The sequence below is a fragment of the Callospermophilus lateralis genome, chromosome 3 (assembly GCF_048772815.1).
Source record: "Callospermophilus lateralis isolate mCalLat2 chromosome 3, mCalLat2.hap1, whole genome shotgun sequence".
NCBI classification, from domain to species: domain Eukaryota; kingdom Metazoa; phylum Chordata; class Mammalia; order Rodentia; family Sciuridae; genus Callospermophilus; species Callospermophilus lateralis.
In genome coordinates this window covers 130644904-130665612 of record NC_135307.1, presented here as the reverse complement: position 1 = coordinate 130665612, position 20709 = coordinate 130644904, and the positions used below count along the sequence as shown (strand labels likewise).

The 20709-nt window shown below is 37.1% G+C and overlaps 1 protein-coding gene across 2 annotated transcripts in view; it reads left to right on the top strand.

Annotated features, from left to right (window-relative positions):
- The window catches only part of Adamtsl3 (ADAMTS like 3), a 319937-nt gene that overhangs the window by 259906 nt on the left and 39322 nt on the right, over positions 1-20709 (top strand). For both annotated transcript variants that reach the window (XM_076851278.2, XM_076851279.2), the window contains exons 22-23: positions 4276-4403; positions 7387-7515. In XM_076851278.2, coding sequence (XP_076707393.2) covers positions 4276-4403; positions 7387-7515 — 257 coding nt within the window. The remainder of the gene's footprint in view (positions 1-4275; positions 4404-7386; positions 7516-20709) is intronic.

Here is a 20709-nt window from a genome sequence, read left to right as displayed (position 1 = left end):
TTATATCTTTGCAAATCTCTTTATTGTCTGCCTTAATAAAAGACATTCTTAGCTGCACACAATGGCATATACTAAAGGCTGACACAGGAGGATCACAGGTTCCAGGCCAGCCTCAGCAACTTAGCAAAACACTGTCTCAAAAAAAAATAAGAAGAAGAAGAAGAACTTGGGATGTAGCTTAATGCTAGAGAGCTTCTCTAGCATGTGCAAGGCCCCAGGTTCAATCCCTGCCTGGTGTAACACACACACACACACACACACACACACACACTTCTTATATATGCATACAGAGATTCTTATATATGCTTTTGCACCTGTTCTGGTATATTGTTCTAGTTGAAACATTGGTGAATAAACTGCCTCATACAGATATGTTAAAAAAGGGAATATCTTAATGCTATTTTCAGGTAATTGTGGATATTCTCCTTTTAAACTACACCAAACGTGGACAAATGGTAGTTTCTCAAAGGTTATTTGGAATGTGAAATAGAAATCGTATTTGTGAAATGTTGGCACTCTGTTCACTGAAATCTACTGATTGTTTTAATATTTATTTTTTAGTTGTATTTATTGTGTATTTATTTTTATGTGGTGCTGAGGATTGAACCCAGAGTCTCGCACATGCTAGGTGAGCGCTCTACTGCTGAGCCACAACCCCAGCCCAAATCTACTGATTTTTACCTTGCACTTTGAATAGATTTTTTTCACCCAAGCAAGAGTTTATAATATCATATCATTTGTAAAATATTGGCTCACTGAGTTATACCAATATCTTCTAAACATTGACACATTTCTTTATACGATATAAAAATTCACAGATACTTTAATATCACCATCAGGAAAATATCTGTTTTGGAAATGTGCCAACCTCTCAATGATAGATTCTAGCTTTCCAAAATTCTAATTTTTGCTTGAAAGCTCCAATTTTTATCATTGGCAACAAATACTGTCAGTTGTTTTCCTTGAATTGACCAGCTCACTTTGTTCATTTGAAAATATATATGTATCTGCCAAATACCCAAGTTCAAAACACAGTGTGGACTTTTTTTGAAATAGCTTGTCTGCCAGGTATTCTTTCAAACAAACATCATAGTCCATGAAAACAACAGCTAACAGTTCAATCACACCAGCATGTTTTAGCACACAGTGGAAGTGTTTTGTGTATGCTTTCTGTTTTGTTATATAGAACATTACAAACCATTGTACTGGGTTGAAGTTTAGTTAAATTAACAAGTTTTAGTACTTCATTTGGAATGTCTTGAAGTGATACTGGCAGTTTTGTTTGTATTGCATTGTGTGGTAGTCCAGACCACAGTGACTACGTGGATGACACTGCCTGTTTCATGCCAGGAGTCTGAACATCACTGTCTTTGAATAATCAGTGCAAAGGTCAATACAACAATGGAAAAAGCAAATAATGTTTCAGTATTGTGGGGAACATCCTTTCCTCTCACTGACCCACAAGGTCCATGGACCACCTTCTGTAGACTGCTATCTGGCTCACAGTTCAATTGTGTGCATTGTAAGGAAATAGCCTAAGAAAGCTGATGAGTTGACCTATGGCCACACAAGTACTATAGTGATATAGAGGAATATGGGCATTTAGAATAAATATTTGTCAAATTGAGTTGATTGCCAATAGTTGACTTGATGAAGCCAGGCATGGTGGCACATGCCTGTAATCACAGGGAGGAAGAGGCTGAGGAAAGGGAATCACAAGTTCAAAGCCAGTCTCGGTAAATAGTGAGGCCCTAAGCAACTTAGTGAGACCCTGTCTCTAAATAAAATTTTAAAAAAGGGCCGGGGATATTGCTCAGTGGTTATGTGCCCTTGGGTTCAATCACTGGTACCAAAAAAAAAAAAAAAAAAAAAAAAGTTGATGAAATGGAATTAAGTTTTCTGAGACTGAGATTTGTAGAGCTCATGTAAATAAAAGGTTTTGACACTCAGATGTGTTTCTGCATACTTAAAGATCAACCATTCAAAACTGAAGCAACTCCATATGTCTAATAAAAATTTTTGATTTTTATTTTTTTGAGAGAGTAAGATCCATTTTTCTTTTTAGTTTTTTCTCTGAAACCTATGCAATTTATTTGCTCATTTTACTTTTAATTTCCTGTACATAACAAAGGTGCTCAAATATATTTTTCTGAGCCTCACAAATCTTTTCAACAGAAGTAATTCAGAAATAGAATTATGTTTCTAAGAACCTTTGTCCTGTCAAAAGAAACCGTATAGGTGTGGAATATTGTTTGGACGATATTGAGTAAAAAATCTCAGCGAGGAAGGGAAGGCTATGGGTGAGTCAATTATAGATGGTGTCTATAGAAAGTTCAGCCTTGTCATTACCTCCAGTTGACAGTAAGACTATGCAGCAGAAGCCATGGTCGGATCTGTTAGGAGCTCTGCCTGCTGGTTCTCCAGCTCAAGGACTGCTCTGGCTTAGGTACTTGGGTGGCATCCCTTGGAAAGTAAGGCTCACAAGTGCTCAGCAATCTCAATCTCATTGACTTCTTGAGGCCTACCAAATAAATTGAGAACTGATAAATCATACAAACATGTTTAAAAAAATTAAGAAAATAAGTTAGTATATTTTTCATGTCTGTATAGTTAGGAGTCATACTTGTATTTTCAACTGCTCCTCCTCAGTGGTAATTTAATAGTGAATATCTAGCCCTGCACACAGATAGGCCTGTCACAGTGCCATTGCTGTGGACCACTTCATCTGTCTTGACTTCTGTCCCTTTGTGTATTTCACACGTGCGCTGCAGGGGAGCCTCATATCCTCTTTGTACCTTTCCTCTGTGCCATTACTGTGTTCTGTTCTGGTCATTCATGTATTTATTCATAAAAGGTTTTTTGAGAACTGGTGTATAAAACTCACTGTGCTAAGCAGTGGGAATTCACAGCTGGGAATAAGATTTGGCCCCTGCCCTTGAAAAGATCACACTCTAGTGGAAAGAAATAGATATTTCAGCAAATAAATACTTGAACCAGAGAATAAGGAGCCCAGAGGGGATAGAAGATAAATGGAAGAGTATTGGGGAAACTTTACAGGGGAAATTACATGTGATCCAGTACCCAATGGTAGGACAAAGTTTTGCAGGAAGAAAGGCCATTTCAGATAAAGAGAACAACATATGCATAAGCTCAGGGTGATGTAAGATCATGGAATGTTCTGGAAACAAGTTTGTTATGGCTGGAGCATAGGATGAGTGACAGGAAGTGACAGGAAGTAAAGAAGTAGCTCAGCTCAATTAATGAAGAAATGCTATGTTTAGAAGTCAGACTGGTCCCTGTTGCTAAGATCTATAAAGTGGGATGGGAAAATAAATAATACATGGGCCAATGGTCCATGTATTATTTAGAAGTAGATTCATATCATTAGGAATAATAAAAGTTAAAGTTTCTCTCACTTCTCTGAATAATAACCTAATTAGTAAACACCTGATTGTCAAAGTGGTATTTTCATGTAGGCTTTTAGGAATATCAGTAATTGGAAAACTATAAGGGACTCACGCAGTTTATTCCTGATTCTTTTTGTGTGTGTGGGGGGGAGGGGGAGGGGGCTCTCAACCACTGAGCCACATCCCCAGACCTTTTAAATTTTTCTTTTGAGACAGGATCTCATTAAGTTCCTCAAGACCTCACTAAATTACTGAGACTGGGTTTAAACTTGTAATCCTCTTCCCTCAGCTTCCCAAGCCACTGAGATTACTGGCATATACCACTATGCCCCACTATCCCTAATTCTTAATGGCACAGTCAAAATTCCTTACAAACTGCAGCCTTAGCTTGTTACCTCAACTGACCTTTTCACACAGTGATGGTGAGACAGTGATCTATCACAGAGTAGCTTATACCAAAGCCCGCTGGATCTCACTGTGAAAACTCATACCTGAAGCTTCTTAGGAAGGATTTGGGCTGGAGATGAAGGTTTCATACCCAGCAATCTAATAGGTTTGTTTGTAAATGGGGTAGATTAAGCCAAAATTCCATCCAGAAGAGTCTGTTCTCATGTAAAGGAAGATGGGATGCTGGCTATCCAAGCAATGTCCGGTTCTAAGGGTGTAGTGAACCTAAGGCAAGAGAAGAGACTCTCCTGCCCTGCTGATCTGCATGCCTATAGGTAGGACGCTTGACAAGATCATCTGTGGGAATCCCTGTTAGGCCAAGGCCTATAAATTTGTTTTTCTTCTTTCTCTGCAACTTTCAATGGCCCCAGGGCAGTTAAATGTGTTACTTGAATGCACCCTCTTTATAACTCTTCTACAGGATAATTTTTAATGGAACTGGGAGAATACAGATAAAGAATCCTACAAGGAAAGAACAAGGAATTTATGAATGTTCTGTAGCTAATCATCTTGGTTCTGATGTGGAAAGTTCTTCTGTGCTGTATGCAGGTAATCCCCTTGGTTGAAACCTAGAATGTTTCTGTTTTGTTTTTAACATTTAACAGTGTCAGTTCTCAACCTTGAACTCCATCAGTTACCTGGAGGCTTGTTAAAACATAGATTGCTGGCCCCTACCCTTGTGATTCTGCCTTGGTAGGTGTCGATGAGTCTGAGAATTGGTGTTTTAGTATGTTCCTAGGTTATGTGGTTGTTGATGGATAAAGTCCCATTCTCTGGAAGTGGCTATTCTAGAGCTTACTCTTTTTTTGAAGAAAAGGAGATTAGTGAGGCAGATTTAGTAGGAGGTATTGATATTATGGACTTTTCTTTCCTTTAAAGTCCCAAAGTATTTTTTAAAAAGTTTTTAAGGTTTTAAAAAGTTCTTTAAAGTTTAGAGGTTTTTTCCCTTTTCCTTTAAAGGAATGAGAATAATTATTCTTTTGCATATCCCTCCTGATAGCATGCCTGCCAATCCTTAGAAATATCTCCAGGAAGTTGCAAGTTTACATTAATGTGTGTCTTCACAGGAGCTGGACAATGTCATTTTGATATTAAAATGTGCTTTTATTATAAAGGAACATTTTAGGTGGCAGTGCTTCTTGTGGGAGGCTTATGTTTTGTAAAAATAAAACAAGAGCTATTCCTGACCTCCCTACTCTGGAGTTTCTGGTGTCTATGGCTCAAATAGACTTAGATGAGAAGAGGAACAATATCAGGGTTTAGAGTCTGGCATTTGGTCAACTAAGAGTTGAGCTGTGTGGTAGGTGCTTCACATTTTTTAATTGAGGAGACTGGGCCAGTTGATTTTAAAAGGCCCTTGAATCTGCATAGCTTAAAGATTCTGAGCCCCTTCTCTGGCTGTCTTCTCAAGGCAGAGCCTTTAGCCTTTTGTTTTCTCCTGGATTATTCTGCCCTGTGAACATTAGCTCCTTTCCAGGAAGAGTCAGTTCTAAGTTTTTGGAATTCCTGGAGGAATAGAACTTACCCTACACACACATATGCACATGTACACTTCAGTTTCCCCTTAAGCCTATCCCAGAATAATCTAAATTTCTAGTAGTCCTCAGGAGCCAGAGGATGAGCTGTGACAACCAAATCCCTCTGTCAGCCAAAAGGTTTCTGTCTTTATACTTCTTAACGTAGCTTTCCACTGGGCCACGCTCTCTAGGAGAGTACAATGCTCCGTCCACCAAACGTGACCTTTCCTTGATTCTCTTCTCCAGAATACCATGGTTACCAAGATAGCTTGCTGAAGTGTCATTATTCTCTCATGAATTAACTATGCATAAACCATAAAAACGGTTAAAGAAGTATAGTCTCCCCACTGCCCGGGAGCTTATATATTAATGTCAGATTAGGGAAACCAATCACTGCAACAGTGCTGTGGTAGAGGAATGTTGTCAGTGTCCTTCCTGGGATGTTGCCTTCCCTGACACCTACATACTGCTGTGTAACCCCTGGGCAAACAGCCTCTTTCTCTATATCAACATCCATAACCCTGAGCAGTAATGGTGTCACCAGTCCTTGAGCTCCTCATGGGCAAGAATGTGTGTTTTCCAACTCTGTATTCCTGTTGTTCATGTCAGGCAGAAAGTATGTTTCCTGAATGAATTAATGAATTAATCTGTTAGCTAAGTATCAAAATTCAAAGAAGTGAAAGTCTTTGGATTCTTTACTCTTTGGGGGTTGTTTTTATTTTTTTTCCCTGTAAATTTTATGCAGGTATTTGTTTCACATTAACCAAAATGCTAAATTTGAACTTTCCTTGCAGACTATTCTAATCCACTTGTAATAACCTCAGAAAGTTTCATAAACTGGGTACATCTGATGTCTTCTCCCTTGAGATTTTCTGCGTATAGAGAGATGTGAATAATATTTTAAGTGCGCCTCTTTGCAGTTAATATTCTTTAAATAATAATAGCATTTTATTTTAAATTGAGATGAGTTTATTTAAGTCAGGTAAGAAGGGGCCTCTATGAACCATAATTTGAATGAGAGAAGTGTAGCTGGAAGATACCTAAGAAATCTCTAACTGAAGTCCTTTCACTGGGATTCAAACTAAAGTCCAGAGAGGAAAAATTTTGCATGAGCACATGAACATATTATTAGAAGAGGCTCAACGAGAATTGTGGTCTTCCTACATGATTTTCTCTGATTCGTCTTTGAATGATATCTAGAACCCTAGTTTTATTCTGGAGAGAACACACCAGCCTGAGTCTGGCACCATATACAGAAAAACTTTGTAAGAGATATTGTAGATACCATGTTTATATTGAAAATACCTGCTTGCACCCCCTGCACTGGTAGGCAGTCTTTGTGATTATCAAGAGAGGAGAAGTACCTCTGATCTTGTTACCCCAGAATGGACCACAGAATGGGCATTTGGAAAATGTTTTAACTGAATAGCACCTTGTCTTATTCTTAGCTCAAGATGAGAGGACTCCTAGAGGTTTCTCCATCCAGGATAACTCCTACAAGGGGCAGAAGAATGGATCAGGATATTTGGTCCTGCTCCTTCAGCCCATGCCTTCCCCCTTCCAGAAAATGTCAGATAGTCACAAGCCCTGGCATGTTTTGTCCCTGCTTCAACTCATCCCAGGCCACATGGCAGAGACATTATTCCTTCCCTTTCATGTCTTCCTTGCTTCTTCTGAACTTCTTAATTCCTTCTTCAAATTATCAAAGAGGAATTATTCTTCATTCTGATTATAAAAGCAAAATATCATTATAGTCTACATATAATTGTTGCAGTGCACCTTTGAAAGCATCCAGCCAACTGTCCATCCATCCATCTATATACCCATCTGTTCATTTGTCCACTGAGCATCTCTAGCTATGTATGTGCCAGTCCCCATGGTGTACCATGGGGGATAGAGAGGACCAGCATTCTACCCTGCTCTCAAAGAGCTCAACAAAGTTTACAAAAGGGAGAATGGTTTATCAACAGCTAAAGCCTGAACCTAACATAGTTTCCTGCTCCCTTTGAATTAAGAGGCACCTGTCATCTTGTCTGTTGAAAGAAATATCACCAAACCAGAGCACAACCATCTGTCTATTGTGGTGGGAGGCATCGTGGAGGCAGCCCTTCAAGCAAATGTGACAATCCGATGTCCTGTAAAAGGTAAGCATGGTTGTTTTCAGTGGGAGGTTGCATGACTAGCCAATTGCCAGGGACAGCAGCTGGTATTTTAATATTCTAGACTTCAATCTGATAGGCTTAAAAATCTGATTTTCAGCACACTGACAGTTGATCTGACTCTGAAGAGAGAGCTTATCCAAGCTTAGAAGACAAATGTATAAAACAGAATACCGATTTACTTGTCTCTAGCATGAACTGTCACTGCCATGCATACCAGAATGTTCATATTGGCAAGAACAGAACACTCTGTCCCTGTGGGCAGATCTATAGGAAAGGGTGGTGTTTAGTCAAATGGTTGCTAATAAAAATGAAGATTGAAAGGGGATTTTTGAAAATTGTTAGATGTGTATTCTAACTAGACAAAGTCTAGGCTCAGCAAAGTCAGGTTTGGGAACAGGAATATCAATGTCCTCTGCTTAGGCTCTGTCCTGGACTCTCCTTGGATGGGCACCATCAGCCTGTATCTCAGTGGCTCTTTCTGCTTTGTTTATAACTGTGGACAACCCTCCTTTCTAACAGACACATTCTTCAGTAGAAATAACACTATCTACCTTAACCTAGGGCTGTCCTGTCTCTTTAAGCCACTCTCTTAAGTGTTAACCTGAGCCCATCCACCCCCAAGCTGTAGATGAACATTACATCTGCATGAGTGAGGAGGTTGCATGAACAACTTTTTATCAGTTCCTTACAGAGAATTATGAACTCAAATTTGAGATCTTTTTCTTTCATTTAATTTTTTTTTTTTTTTTTTGGTACTAGGGATTGAACCCAGGGGTACTTAACTACTGAACCACATCCCCAGCCACTTTTATTTTTTATTTTGAGGCAAGGTCTTGCCAAATTGCTTAAGGCCTCACTAAATTTCTGTAGCTGGCTTTAAACTTGCAGTCCTCCTGCTTCAGCAGGATTATGGGATTACAAACGTGCGCCACAATGCCCAGCCAGATCTGCTCTTTTAAGGTAACTTTGTATATGCCCTTAATTTACTGCATTTTGACTTAACTCTGTGGACAGCTGTGGTTCCCTAATATCCAAGCTTTAAGGAGAAACCTGTAGTTGCAGCCACTGAAGATGAATTTTTCCTGGACCATAACCCAGATAGTCCAGGGTGGCTGTAGGAGACTTTACCACTGTTCTCAGTGACACAGTGAAAGCACATGTCACTTATCCAGCTTTCAGCTCTCCTCCCTTGGAGTGATCAGTTACTTGCCATGTTTCCAGAGCTGCAACTTTGGCTCCACAAACAGTGGAAATTTGCTAACCCCCAAGGTATTATTTTTCACCCTCTGGAAGTCCCTGCAGTGTTTGGCCAATGCAGTCTTTTGAAAAATCTCTCCAGTCTCCCAACTGACTCCACCCACAAATATGTGAGTTTTCTGGCAAAATAGACCTACCATTACAGAATGGCCGGCATTCTCTGGCCACAGCAAGGAGAAAAGCAGAACAGAGCTTTGCAGATGCCAAGCCACAAATGTCTAAAGTTTCTATAGCCCTCCACCTGCAGAAGACTCTGAAAAATAGATCTGACTTCTATTAAGTGAAACCTCAACTTATAGCATTACTTCTAAATTTTTCACTTCCCCAATTGTTTAAAATCAGGCTTTCAAGGGAGATGAGCCATTTAAAGGGTTGGAGTATTTGCTATCCTAAGCCAGGGACTGCATTCAGGGCAAACTGTTTTTTTGTTAACCTCCCAGCAAAGACCATTAAACTTGTGTCAGGTTTATTCTCTTATCCAGGCCCTGTCTGAAGGAGGGTTGTCTCTGACCCCTTCCCACTGCAGCTGTCCCTCCTGCCCTGTGCTGTTGTGCTGTGGGTGGATAGCACAACTTGCCTCTTCCTTCATAAAGTTCAGTGTTGGGAGCACCCTCTCCCTGCTTTCTACCCCATCATTCTGTTCTTCCTAGGGATTGTCCCATTTGGTCTTCTTGACCTGGCAGCCATCTCCTAGGAATTTGGACCCCAGAACCTCATCAGGGGTTCTTTTCTTTTCCAAATAAACCTGTCTCTGAAAGAACTACAGTTATTTTGAGTTATATGCCATTTTAAACAAACCTATAATGAACTTAGTCTTTTTGTATGGCTAGAAGCCATGGCCAAGTTAGCTTTTAATGGAGAGTCATCTTTTTAAAGACAGTGAAGTTAATGTAGGGTCAGGATATTTGGGTTTTACAGACAGTTTTGTCACTAGCTAGCATATAATGTAGGTGAGTCACATATCTTTCTTGCCCTCATCTGTAAAACAGGAAATATACTATATAGGATTAGAAGACACTCTGATTATCATCTAGTCCTTCTTTTTACATATGAGTACATTATAACATAATTTACAAAATCAAATACTTACTTGCAAATTACATTTTTATATTTCAAATAAATTTCTATAAATCAGTGATATATAAAGAGTTTTTACTTTTCACTTGCTTTTACCAGATTTTTATTAATTATAATGAGCTCATTTTGTATCTTCCATACCACATATTCATACCTTCTGGACAAATTCATAATCCTTTTTATCGCCAAATATATTTTATTCAATCCATGTGGTACAGAGATCAACAATGATTATTTCTAGTAACTCTCAAGGATATTTCTAATAATATACTAAATAATAGAACCTGAAAATCAGTGTATTACTAAAGTTTAAAAGTTCTGAATTGTAAAGGTTATTTATCTTGCTCTTTTAAAAAAGAAATTTTTAAATTTTTTCTAAAAATGGGGGGTAGGAGGCCATTAAACTAACTACCCTTTCGGTCATTTTCTGGTAAGAAGAGAAAGCTCCTCTGAGCAAAATTAACAGTAAAGATATATAGCTGCATCCTTAATTTTTTTAATCGTGTAAGTGCATATCAAAAGCATTGTTCTTTTTTCCATCTTAGATCTGAGAAACTCTCTTGGCCCACAGATTGGAGTAGGTTTGAGCAAGGTGATTCCCAAATGGATGGCACTGTCAAAGCTATCAGTGGCTCAGTCCCAAAGTAGAAAATCTCTTAAACACAAGCTCCACTGGACAACTGCTCCTTAGAGCAAGGTGAAAGTGCCTGGAAGGATTGGGGATGCTTTGAAATGCAAGCTAAACTAAAGAATAAAAACATTTTAGAGTACTGGTTATAAAACATAGTATATACTTCTTCAGAAAGAAAAGTCCTACAACCATGTTTGGCACCTGATAGCACCCCAGGCAGCTTATTTGTGTAGGGTATACACAATAAGGGCAGATACAGAGGCAAATGAATTAATAAAAGCCAAAGTTATATGAAACTGAATCCAGGCATATATAAGATTAAGTAAAATTTTCCTTGGGAAAGCCAAGATTTTATTTTTAACACTTAAAAATATCTAAACAAATTGCCACAAACTTGAATCCTCTGAAAGCAGATGCTGAGATGGAGTTCAGTGTGCAGGATGCTTATTACTTGCTAACATATACGGAAGGAAACCATCAAGCAGGAGTGGACAGAAGGCAAATGAGAACTGTGGTGCCAGCCCACAAAGTCTCACCAAGCCCAGGAGAGCTTTGAAGCATATTTTACTCATCAGGTTGCCCCAGTGTGAGTCACAATGACCAGGCCCTTCACACACCTGCCTTCGTCAGTCACGGGTATGGAAGGAGCATGCTCTAAGGGGAACTGAGGAAAATGTGGAGGTGTTAACAATTGGAAACTGCCAGAAGCTGAGTCACCAAGTTCTTTGAAGGAAGATTTAGGTGGAGCATCTTTATATTTACCATGGAAATTTAGATAACGTTTTTTGGTTCTATTAATAGATATAGAAAAGGCATTTGATCGGTTTTAACATAAAATGATGTTAAAAGCTCTTGGAAAACCAGTAATAGAAGAGATAATTCTTATTCTGATTTAATGGTGAAAATTTAAAACATTTCCATTAAAATCAGGAAAAAAAGATTAAATGCCCTTTATCACTGCAGCTGTGCAAAAATAAACTAGCCAGTGCAATAAGAGTACTTTTATGTTTATTTTTATTTATTTGTTTGTTTATTTTGGTGCCAGAGATTTAACCTAGGGCCATCCCAGCTCTTTTTTATGTTTTATTTTAAGACAAGGTCTCACTAAATTAATCAGGGCCTTGCCAACTTGCTTAGTCTAGCTTTGAACTTGCAGTCCTCCTGCCTCAGCCTTCCAAACTGTTAGGATTACAGGTGTGTGCCACTGTGCCTGGCAAGAGTATTTTTAAGAGAAAATGGAAGTTTAATAAAAGAAAATTTCTTCTCATATATAGATAATATAATTACATTGAAAATCCAAGAAAATATAGAAAGATTTTGGATCTGTAAGTTCAGGATAATTCCAGTTTTTTAAAAAAGAAGAAAAAGTCAACAAATAAATGGCTTAATACTATATCTCAAAGCCCTAGAAAAAGAAGAACAAATCGACACCAAAAGCAGTAGAAGTCAGGAAATAATTAAAATTAGAGCTGAAATTAATGAAATCACAACAAAAGAAACAATTGAAAAATTGATAAAACAAAAAGTTGGTTCTTTGAAAAAATAAATAAAAATGACAGATCATTAGCTATGCTAACGAAAAGGAGACAGAAAACTCAAATTACTAATATGTGACTAAAAAGGTAATATCACAACAGACTCTACAGAAATATAGAAGATAACTAGAAATTATTTTGAAAACTTGTACTCCAATAAAATAGAAAATATCAAAGGCATCCACAAATTTCTTAAGTCATATGATTTGCCCAAATTGAATCAGACCAATATCAATCAATGAAATAAAAGATGCCATCAGAAGCCTACCAACCAAGAAAAGCCCACAGACGAATTCTACAAGACCTGTAAAGAAGAACTAATACTAATACTCTTCACTTTATTTCAGGAAGTAGAAAAAGAGGGAGCACTTCCAAACTCATTTTATGAGGACAGTATCACTCTGATTCCAAAACCAGGCAAAAACATATCAAAGAAAGAAAACTTTAGACCAATATCTTTAATGAACATATATGCAAAAATTCTCAATAAAATTCTGGCAAATACAAAAACATATCAACAAGAGAGTGCACCACAATCAAGTGGGATACATCCAAGGAATGCAAGGTTGATTCAACATACAGAAATCAATAAATGTAATTCATCACATCAATAGACTCAAAGATAAGAATCATATGATAATCTCAATGATGCAGAAAAAGCATTTGACAAAATGCACCACCCCTTCATGTTCAAAACCCTAAAAAAATTAGTAAAATATCTCAACATCGTAAAGGCTATCAACAACATTCTAAATGGAGAAAAATTGAAGGCATTCTTTCTAAAAATTGGAATAAGACAGGGATAAGCCATCTTTCACCATATGTATTTAACACAATTCTTGGAAGACTGGCCAGAGCAATTAGACAGACAAAAGAAATTAAAGGGATATGGATAGGAAAAGAAGAACTCAAATGAGAATTATTTGCTGATGATATGATTCTATACCTAGAAGACCCAAAAAGTTCCACCAGAAAATTTCCAGAACTAGCAAATGAATTTAGCAAAATAGTAGGATATAAAATCAATACCCATAAATCAAAGGCATTTTTGCATATCAGTGACAAATCCTCAGAAAGGGAAACAAGGAAAACTACCCCATTTACAATAACTTCAAAAAAAAAAAAAACTTGGGAATCAACTTAATGAAAGAGGTGAAAGATCTATATAATGAAAATTACAGAACCCTAAAGAAAGAGATCAAAGAAGACCCTAGAAGATGGAAAGATCTACCTTGCCCTTGGATAGGCAGAATTATTATTATCAAAATGACCATACTTCCAAAAACACTATACATATTTAATGCAATTCCCAACAAAATCTCAGTGACATTACTCATAGAAATAGAAAAAGCAGTCATGAAATTCATCTGGAAAAATAAGAGACCCAGTATAGCTAAAGCAATTCTTAGCAGGAAGAGTGAAGCAGGTGACATCACTATACCAGATTTCAAACTATACTACAGAGCAATAGTAACTAAAATGGCATGGTATTGGCAACAAAACAGACAGGTAGACCCCTGGTACAGAATAGAGGACACAGAGACTAACCCACAAAATTACAATTATCTTATATTAGACAAAGGTGCCAGAAATATACATTGAAGGAAAGATAGCCTCTTCAACAAATGGTGCTGGGAAAACTGGAAATCCATATGCAACAGAATGAAATTAAACCCCTATCTCTCACCATGCACAAAACTCAACTCAAAGTGGATTAGTGACCTAGGAATTAAACCAGAGACCCTGTGTCTAATAGAAGAAAAATAGGCCCTAATCTCTATCATGTTGGATTAGGCCCCAACTTCCTTAATAAGACTCTACAGCACAAGAAGTAAAATCAAGAATCAAGAATGAATAAATGGGATGGATTCAAACTAAAAAGTTTCTTCTCAGCAAAAGAAACAATCTGTGAGGTGAACAGAGAGCCTACATATTGGGAGCAAATTTTTACCCCTCACACATTAGATAGAGCACTAATCTCTAGAGTATATAAAGAACTCAAAAAGTTAAACACCAAAAAAACAAATAACCCAATCAATAAATGGGCCAAGGACCTGGAAAGACACTTCTCAGAAGAGAATATACAATCAATCAAAAAAATATGAAAAAATGTTCATCATCTCTAGCAATTAGCGAAATGCAAATCAAAGCTACTCTAAGATTTCATCTCACTCCAGTCAGAATGGCAGCTATTAAGAATACAAACAACAAGTGTTGGCGAGGATGTGGGGGGAAAGACACACTCATACATTGCTGGTGGGACTGCAAATTGGTGCAGCTAATATGGAAAGCAATATGGAAGATTCTTGGAAAACTGGGGATGGAATCTCCATTTGTCCCTCCATTTGACCCTCTCCTCGGTCTATACCCAAAGGACTTAAAAACATCATACATTAATGTTTATAGCAGGAAAACAGTCACATCAATATTTATAACAGCATAATCACAATGGCTAAACTGTGGAACCAACATAGATGCCCTTCAATAGATGAATGGATTAAAAAATGTGAAATATATACACAATGGAATATTACTCATCAATAAAAGAGAATAAAATCATGGCATTTGCAGGTAAATGGATGGAGTTGGAGATGATAATGCTAAGTGAAGTAAGCCAATTACAAAAAAAAACAAATGTTGAATGTTTTCTCTGATATAAGGAGGCTGATTCATAGTGGGGTAGCATGGGAGGAATAGGCAAACTCTAGATAGGGCAAAGAGGTGGTAGGGGAAGGGGAGGGGGCATGGAGTTAGAAATGATGGTGGAATGTAATATAATCATTATCTAAAGTTCATGTATGAAGACATGAGTTGATGTGAATATACTTTGTATACAACCAGAGATATGAAAAATTGTGCTCTATGTGTAATATGAATTGTAATGCATTCCGCTGTCATATATAACAAATTAGAATTTTAAAAAACTAAGAAAGCCATACAGGATTGCTAAAATTTAACAATCTAAACCTATAATAAATATGAAAGAACAAGTGGCTAAGAATAGCCCAAGCCTTTAGGAATCAATACAAATAGCAAACTACTCAACATAAAAATGAAAGAAGGATATGAAGAGACAATTCTCAGAAAGTAAAACCCTAGTGGCTAATAAGCATATGAAAATGTTCCTGTTCTCAATAGTAAAGGAACTAAAAATAGAAGTGACATTCCACCTGAGACTTATTACACTGGGAAAGCTTAAAATGTTTAATACTGCCCAGGGTTATCAAGAACATGGAGAGTAGGATCTCATGCACTGCTGGCCAAAGTGCATATTGGATGAACCAATTAAGAGAATAATTTTGTAAAATCTGATAAAGTCTTAAGATAAATCTCAAAACTAGAAATTCCGCTCATGGATATAGCCCTCTTTAAGCAAAGAGGCAGTATTAAGAATGTACATTGCAGCATTATTTGTAATAGCATAGAGAGAAAGATATGTATATCAATGTTAGAATGCTTTTACTCTTGGGAGAAGGAAAGAAAGAAGGCATGGGGATAGAACTTTAGCTCTAGCCATAATGCTTTATTGCTTTAAAAAAGTCTAAAGCAAATAAAGACATATCAATGTCCATTAATTTTGGGTCATTACTTGTGATTTTTCAGTTAAAATGTCCTTTTGGTCCTCCCCCCTCTGGGCCCTACCTGTACCTTGCTGTCACACTCTCTGGAGCCTGGTCTTCTGTTACAAATGAAGGGTTAGGAGGGTGACCAGGAAGATGCCTTCTCCTCCTGGAATTTTGCTCTGCATCCTGGGTCCTTGGCAGAATTCTGGGATAGGGATAAGATTAATACAAAGGTAGGAAAATGTTTCAAATAAGATAACTGGGGCCAGGGATATAGCTCAGTGGTAGAGCACTTGACTAGCATGTGTATGGTCTTAATTTCAATCCCCAGAACCTAAAAAAATAAAGAAAGAAAAGAAACATGGGCAATCACAATTTAGAACTGAGTATCAAGAAATTTTATCTAATAATAAAACTGAGGAGGGAATCTGGGGGAAAAAAATCCTCTCTCAAAATAGGTAGATACAATGTCCTCTACAAAGGAATTGTTTGGAGCCAGAATACCAGCCCATGAAAATACCAATTGCCTATATTATGACTTGAAAACTATAGTTTTAATAAAAAGAAAACAACCAAATAATGAAAGTATCTGTACTTTGATGAAAACAAAATTTGGTACATTTGAAATAGTCTTTCATTTATTTAAAACTTCTTAAGGCAAAAATAATCAAGGGAAAGTAAGTATTAGAGGGTGGTTTGAGGAGACTTGAACAGTATTAGGTGAGAATTATTCAGGTCTTGGCTATGTCCTCATGATCCTCAGAATGCATAGCTTTTTCTAGATGTCTTATGTCAGCCATGGCCCTATGTTGAACAATCTAGATCCAGTGCCACCTTTTCTCCAGAAAAGAATGAAGAAAAAGTAGGAAAACAGATTTCCCCTGAGGTAACTAGGCAAGAACTAGTTGAAACAAAATATTGAAAGTTCAATATGAAGAGACCTCAGAAATGAATCTGAAATAATCTTCCCCTGTACATATATGAAAACAACACAGTCAATCCCACCATCATGTATATCCATAAGAATGGGATCCTAACTAGAATAAGATATATTCCATGCTTATATATTTATATCAAAATGGATTCTGCTGTATAGCTAAAAAGAATGAATAAATAAGTTTTTTAAGACAGAAATCTATGAGTCCAGCTTGCAAGTTTTGCAAACAAGGCCCAGAGGGGAAAGATTTGACCAAAGGAGCAAACCTGGCCAATGACAGGGCAAGATTGGAACTGGGTCATTGCTTCTGAAGCTAGTGCTATTTCTATTCTGAATTCCTCTTCTTTTTTTGTGTTTTCTTATCTCCTTACAAAAAGTAACACTTCTCATTATTAAAATATTTGGAAAACATACAAACAAATTATGAGGCAAAAAGTTCCTGTAATTCCATCCCCCAAACAACTATTATCCCCATTGTGTTATATTCTTGTAACTCTTTCTCTATGTTTAAGTCATGGGATTTTCTCATGTTATTAAAAAGTCATAAGTACTATTTAATAGCTGCACCAATGTATCATTGTATGAATTTAGCCTAATTAAATCATTCCCTTAATTTTGCAAACTTAAGCTATTTATACTTCTTTACAATTACAATAGCAGTAAAAGAATCATTTTTGTGCATATAACTTTTTGTGTCACTTGAATTACTTTTTTAAAAACAGATGAGTGGAATTAGAATTACTAGGTCACAGGACACTGAATATTTTATAACTTCATAGAGCATTAAAATGTCTATAATGCTAGATACATTATTATCAAATTGCCGTCTAGAAAGTCTCAACCTGTGGTGTAAGTTTAAGCCCTACAGTACCCTTGTGCCTTTTCTTTTTCTTTTCTTCTACCCATTGATGAGACAGGATGAGGGAAATATATGAGCAGATGCTGGAAAATGTAGTTCTCATTGGACTGAAGCTCTTTGTGCTCCAGGAGATAAGGGAGAGCAGGGGAAACATTTCCTATCTGTGGAATGCTGATCAGTTTCCAGAGAAACATAAAATTTTAAAGGATTTTCTTAATCAAGGAAATTTTTTCAGGGTTTGAAGGCTGTAGAATATACCTAGGAATTCTGTTGATATCTAGCCAATTATTAGCTTAATTCTTTATAGGGTTTAATAATGTCCCTTTCAGGAAAGGACCTTGGGAAAATACTTGTGGTGCATCAGGATTATATGGTTAAATTCCTAAATATAGTCTCATCCCTCTGACTAATTATTTTACCCCATCATCCTTGGGATTATACTACATAGGATGGAATTTAATGGTAGTAATTCTTAAACATCTGTAAGTTACAAGTTCCTTTGAGAAAAGAGAGAGAGAGAGAGAGGGAGTTTGTTCTTAGAAGATCCTTTGAAGCTCTATTCTGAATGCACATTGAGAATTGAATATTATTTTTATCCAATCTCAGTATCTCATTTGGAGAAAACATGGGTCTGTATGCAATCAAAAAGTGAAAAGAAAATCTAGAATAAGGTAGCGAGAGCGAGAATGAGCAAGCGCGTGCACACGCATGCCCAAGGTTCATTTACTTACAAAACTCTACATATAATTTTCAGAAGATTTAAAAAGGAAATTTGAGTATTTGCTTATTCCTGTTTGATAAACTGAACATATTGGTGCTTTAGACCATATCCTAAATTAAAGCTAATTTATTTTTCTTGATCTGTGGTTTTTGAAATATATACTCTCTCCTATACTGTGGTTATTTCCGTTTTAGACTATTTACAATACTTGAAATAGCTAAAATTTTAGGGGGGGAAAGTCTATTTAAAACATCTCTCTCCACTCTAAAAGGCTCCCCACTAGTTTTTCCTACTTTTGTGTATAATACAGAAATCATTCCACTCTCTTCCTCTCTTAACCCTGTGTGTGTCAAAAATCAATCATGGGGGCCAGAATTGTGGCTCAGTGGTAGAGCACTTGCTTAGCTATTTTGAGGCACTGGGTTCTATCTCAAGCACCACACTATAAAAGGGGGAGGGGGCTAGAGTTATAGCTCAGTGGTAGTGCATTTGCCTCGCAAGTGTGAGGCACTGGGTTTGATCCTAGCACCACATAAAGACAAATAAAGGCATTGATTCATACACAACTATAAAAAGTATTTTTTAAAAACTAAATAAACAAAATAAAAGTATTGTATTCATCTACAACTTAAAAAAATCAATCATGGATGGTTGGAAACTCCATCCATCCTTCATCCATTTAGCAGCATCCACTTAGGATTTATCAATACCAATCTAGTTCCTTAATGAGCAGAGATGAATAAGATCTTGTTTCTGCAGCTATGTAGATCAAGGAATTATGATATGGTGTCACAAAAAATCATAGAAGTGTTTAAAAAGTGTACCAGACACATAAAGGAGAGATTAATTATGGCTTCTAAATAGTTAGAGAAAGTTCACAGAAGAAATTAATTGCAACCAGGACATTTATAACAAAAAGGAAGGACAATTTAATCAAAAAAGCATATATGCAAAAGCTCAGTAATGGGAGAGGGCCTGGCTTGTTTTCAAAACCACGAGTAGATCCATGATGTAAAGCAGAGGATATGAGGGGGAGTGGTAAGAGGTGCATTTGGAAGTGTAATTTAGGACCATATTGTGAAAGTCTTTTAATGTCATGCTAAAACACATGGACTTCATTTTTCTGGCAATGAGGAGATAAGAACAGTTCTAATCAGGGTAATGGTATGAGCCTATCTGATTTTTAGAAAAAGCATTCTGCCTTCAATATGGATGAAGAATTAGAGGAGCAACTGCATAAAGCCCACAAACTGAGCTCAACCAAATTTTATTACTGGTCATTGATTGGATTGTTGGGCCTAAAATCTCCCATTCACTCAAGATACTGGAATAAGATACCATGTCTCTGATTTGTTCAGGAAAGACCAGACATATCTGAAATCTAGCAATGATGTATCATTAATTGAGGAGCTATGATACAAATGTCCCCAGCCTAGGACTGTGGTATTAGCATATGAAGACTAAGAGCAGTAGATGCTAAGAGGCAGCATCTCAATAAAGAACATAGTGAAAAACTATCAAAACTCATCACAAACAACAATAACTTAAGCAGCTAACACATATCAACTTGAACAAACAGCCTAAGAAATGGATATTAGTAGTAGTAGTAGTACATTATTTTGCTTAGGAGGAAATAGACTCAAGTATATATAGTTACTTATACTTGTTTCTATACCTAATCAGTGTGTGAATTAAGATTTAAACCCAAGTCTATATAGAAGAAAACAATGGGTTAGAGATAGTGGAATGGGAAACACGCAGGAGTCTAACCAGAGGGAGGGTGTCAAAGCAGAGGTTTGAAGCAGAATCTAGGAAGTGCTACAGCTTGTGAACAGGGTTCCAGAAGCTCAGGAATGGGTAACAAGCTAGGTTCCCACCTGAGGGGGAGCACTGTCCCATGTGTGAGATCTAGGATCCAAGTTGAGCACATAGAGAGGTGTCAGCTAATGTTAGGCCAAGATTCTGTCTGCAGTGCCAAGTCAGGCCACGTGCTTCCACCACCCCTGCAGAAGTGGGCAAGGAGCCTGGCCAGCTGCACTATTTGGTAATGACTATCCACCCTTACCCACTCTTCACATGCTTGCCCCAAACCTCTTTGTACTCATATTTAGATTATTGACTTAGCAGATTACAAAGCCTTATTTCTAAAACAGTAGTTTGTTCTTAGAAGATCCATTGAAGCTCTATTCTGAATGCACATTGAGAATTGAATATTATTTTTATTCCAATCTCAGTTTCTCATTTGGAGAAAACATAGGTCTGTAAGCAATCAAAAAGTGAAAAGAAAATCTAGAATAAGGTAGCTGGATATGCAAAATGAAAACCAGGAAAGCTTATTCAGACTCCTACCAAATTTCAGACTTACAGCAAAAAACCTTGTGTATTTGCATATACTGAGTCTTAACATTGTCTCGAAGCATTCATACTACAGCTAATGTGATCTAGTCCTATTGTTAACAGTACTGCTTTCATCCCTAAGGATCTTCACCTCATTCCTGTCTTCAGTCCCACCAATACATTTTTCTGTACTGAAAACTTAGCAGATGCCCAGCTACCCATTAACATTCATCCTTTCACATGGTAGATGCAGACTGAC